The sequence below is a fragment of the Pygoscelis adeliae genome, unplaced genomic scaffold (assembly GCF_000699105.1).
Source record: "Pygoscelis adeliae isolate BGI_AS28 unplaced genomic scaffold, ASM69910v1 Scaffold4, whole genome shotgun sequence".
Taxonomy (NCBI): Eukaryota; Metazoa; Chordata; class Aves; order Sphenisciformes; family Spheniscidae; genus Pygoscelis; species Pygoscelis adeliae.
In genome coordinates, this window is record NW_008824986.1 from 5,795,631 (window position 1) to 5,799,802 (window position 4,172).

The window sequence follows — 4,172 nt, forward strand, 5'->3', positions numbered from 1 at the left end:
ACATTTTGTTAAAGCTAGGCCAGATTTCTCTGATTTTCTTGCCCATTATTGATTCCACTGGATTACTTGACATTAGATGGGGCAGATTTTTCTATTATCTGAAGAATTTAAGATAAATAATAAATACTTTGCTAAAAAAAATATACTGTCATCCAACAACCTCATGGAATGATTGAGCAGATTTTCTTAGCCTGTGTGATGGAGTGGGGCAGACTAGATCTCCTTCCACTTCAAAAACAATAAACTTACATTCTGGGCCCAGAGACTGAGCCAAAGGTAAGGTATTGCGGTAAGCTTCAGTCTCATAATAGATCTACACATTCTTCCTAAAATAATTGATTTTTTTCTTTAGGACTGTTCACAACTCACTCTGATGTGCCACCTAGAATTTCAGTGGCTATCATTATCAGCCCAGTTCCTATCCGGAGCCATAAGAGAATGTTTCTTATCTAGGAAAAACCACATTCGGGCCTGTTTCTTCAAGAAAAAAAAAGGTGAGGAAGCTGTCTTGACAAACAACTAAAATGCAGTTGTATTTCAGAGGATGGGACATTTACAATCACTTTGCTTTGTGTAACACTATTGCTAACGTAAACAGTGATTGAAACACAAAAATTTAAATTGAATGTCTGTATTTGAAAAGACATAGAAAAATAAGAGTCAAAAACTGTCACAGAAGCAAGGACAGGTTAAAGGTGACTGGCAGACATGGCTACTCATAAAATAATGATTCAGACCACCTGGGAGGGCTCCTATATTTTAAATGTTCAGTTAGTTCCACGTAGAAAAATCAGGTGCTTCTCCAACAGGAAGATGACTGCACGCAGCTCCAAAATGCTTCGATTGAATCTTGGTCCTCTCTCCATACTCCTTGGTTTAGAAAGCACGGTTGGTTTCTGGGAACACGGAATGCTCATTTTAACGGCCTCCTCCTTGTTCTTCATTAAAGCAATGTCTCTTGATCCCTCCATCTCTCAAGTGTTTCACTGCAGTGAGGTTCACAGATGGTGCATACGGAGAATAGGGGCATGAGAGGACTCAGGACAGAAGCTAGTCATGTGGCTTATTCCAAGAACAGAAGGCACATTGGTATCATAGGCACAGTATAAGAACCTGAGAAGTCTATGGTCTGGATCATAGTTCTGAATGTATCAATTTACTCACCGAACTTTAAGTACAGGCCCCATCTATTTGACTTTTCAAAAGCAGAGAATACTAAACATTATTAGAATCAAAAAAAAATAGACAGCCAGATCACCTCTATAACTTCTTTCCAAATTCAGTGCCACCTTGAATGGGAAAAAGATGTCAAAAGGGAGTTTCCAATGCATTTGGGGCTGGCCTCGTGGAGGTTCTGGCCATTCCGTCATGTCAGCGAAGGTAACAACAGTTGTCAAAGGTACCACACTTGTGCTTAGGAACTGTAACAAGAAGGAAAGCACAAAGAGTTTAGCAAGCTTAATACAAAAGATGCATCTCTCCTCAATTTGCTAATGGAGACCCACTGTAAATAACGGGCAAGCAAGATGTCTTTAGGATGGTAGGAGTTAAGTGTTCCAGATATATTTTTTAGAGGAGTAACTCCTCTTTCCCAAAATTGATACTTGGCAGGTAAATCGAGGGCACGGGTGTCAGGAAAGATCAGTAGCTACTGTGCATCATATGTTACAAATCTCCAGAATGGAAGCAGTGACTCAAGCTCTGCTAGAGTAAGCCTTCTATTCAGAGAAAAGACATATCAGCTAGTTGGTAATAAGAGCAGAAGCAAAGCCAGCTTTATTTTTTATAAAATTACATATTTTATGTAAGATAAGATCACCTGGGCCTTTGAACAGGTGATGGCTGCCAGAAACAGACAGGACTGCTACAAGATTTGATCCTTCCAATAAAATATCAATAAAATAAAGCAGGGACCCAATACAACAATGAATTTATTTCTCACATTTTAGGATCTTGTTTCGGAAAGGAGACAGATTGGTAGGTCAGTTGGTAAAGATGGAACAGGTGACTGAACTTCTAAGGCCTCAGTTCCATTCTGTTTCAACAGAATGCTGTAAAACACTAATACACTTGCTCCTTGAGCTACGTGAAGTTTCATGGCTAGCTTGGGCTGATTTAAAACCATGCTGCTGCCAAACGAGCAACCCCCTACCCTGGCTTCCCAGCTCTGCAGGCTAACCTCAAGAGAGGGAATCTACTGGCAGCATACCTTCTGCGTTTGCACTGGTTTAAGCCAATCTGAGAAATCACCACCTCATTCACTTCCTTGGAAACAATTTGGAAGATTGCCTTTAGAGCAAAGTTGTGCAGGAAGCATTCGAAAAAGCTCCAAGACAGAATTCATGACTCTTAAGAGAAAAATCCTGAGACTCCTGTTGGGGAATTTTGTGGTACCTCTCGAGGCAAATTAAAAACACTTTTGTGCTTAAATATAGAAGAAAACTGTAATGAACAATGCATTGGGCAGAGTCCTACTGCAATGCGTGGTTCTACATGGAGTCTGCAAAGATGTGTCACGAGCAGATTCCTTATACACACTTGCACCAGTGCCAATCCCGACAGCATCAGCATGGGGCACCTCAGCCCAGCTGTGGGTCCATCCCCCAGCCCAGCTCTGCTGCCCAAAGGTGGCCCCTGAGCTTGGGGCCCTGAGCGTTCCCATTCCAGGACAAGTCAATGCTGAGGCTATTTCTTACCACCCAGGGAAACTTCACTTCCTTGCAAGGAGTCTGTCTCTGGCATTCCTGCTTCCAGCCAGTTTAACCCCTTCTTGCAGTTGGGCCACCTTTTTGCCCTCCATACTGGATCATTCCTTGGTCACAAATTACCACTGCTGAGCAGTTACAATTAGAATTCCCCCTTCACTCCTGATGGATAGAAGTTCTCCTATCAATGAGTAAACATACAGTAGGCACAATCACCTTAGTCAACAAGAAGCCTCAAAATGATTCTGGCTTTGTGTCTGGACCTTCAAAATCTGCCTTAAAATCAGAGAGATTAGGGGGGGAAAAAACCCATGCACAACCCCTCCTCAACAGCTGGGAGAAGACGGCCACAAGCAACTTCCAGCATGCTCCTGTATAGCTCTACATCATTTAAGACTGTCTTGTATTTTCAGGAAGTCCAAATACAACTGTCACCAGATACTGTGGATGGGTGTAGAAAATGGGATGTCTTTCCTGGGTTCTGTTTTTTGGTCAGTCACTAAGGCAACTCTCCAGTGACACAGTGTGGTCTAAAGGAAAAGGTTTTCTCCAAAGTATGGATAGCTCTTGGATAGAGAATCTGTAGGCTAAAACTGGGAAGTGACATAATTTAAAAGTAAAGCAATATACAGCATGCATTGGTGGTCTCACTGGTATGCTTACAAATGGCTGCAATTCTTAACTGCTGGATATGGTACCGACTGGTACCTTTGCTAATGGTAATGTTAGTAAATGTCTTTACTAACAACCCTAATTTGTGGATTGCCACTGATGAAGTCAGTACTGATTTTAATGGTTTGGTTTTTTCTTGCTGCCACAAACTTGCTTTCTTATCATTTGCTTTGCAATATAACTTACAGCTCTAAAGTAATTAGCATCAGTTGCTCAAGCAGATGAAATCTGAATCGCATAGTTCTTGATTGGCTAATCCTTACTGAGGGATATGCACCCTGCACTTTTACTAGGCATGCAAGTCTCCCTCCTCAGACAGAAATTTTGTTAATGGAGCCATGTAGCAGCTCAGATTTAGAAAATATCTTTGTGAGGCGGGGGTTTCAGTTTGCCTCAGGGCAACATGTGTTTTACAAGGTGAACATTTTCCTATAATGTTCTTTTCATGTATGTTGCAAGAAGGCAGGATGAAGAGGTACCATGAGACACATCCAAACAAGTGATGTAAAATCTCATTTAGACCAAGTCTGAAGTTCAAAGGGTAGTAACAGATCAGACAGACACTTGCCATGTCATACCTCACTGCCATGAGAACGCCATGGGCAGTCAGCTGCTCCCCCTAAAGTGCTTGCAGAGAAGTATAGAATCATAGAATAGTTTGGGTTGGAAGGGACCTCTCAAGGTCATCTAGTCCAACCCCCCTGCCGTGGGCAGGGACATCTTCAACTAGATCGGGTTGCTCAGAGCCCCGTCCAACCTGACCTGGAATGTTTCCAGGGATGGGGCATCCACCAC

At 42.2% G+C, this 4,172-nt stretch overlaps 1 protein-coding gene across 1 annotated transcript in view; it reads right to left on the minus strand.

Moving 5' to 3' along the window:
• Window positions 1-377: 377 nt before the first annotated feature.
• TCTN3 (tectonic family member 3) overlaps window positions 378-4,172 on the minus strand; it is a 16,552-nt gene continuing 12,757 nt past the window's right edge. The window contains 1 exon segment of the mRNA XM_009325999.1: window positions 378-1,421. Within this exon segment, the coding sequence (XP_009324274.1) occupies window positions 1,200-1,421 (222 nt within the window). The 3' untranslated portion in view covers window positions 378-1,199.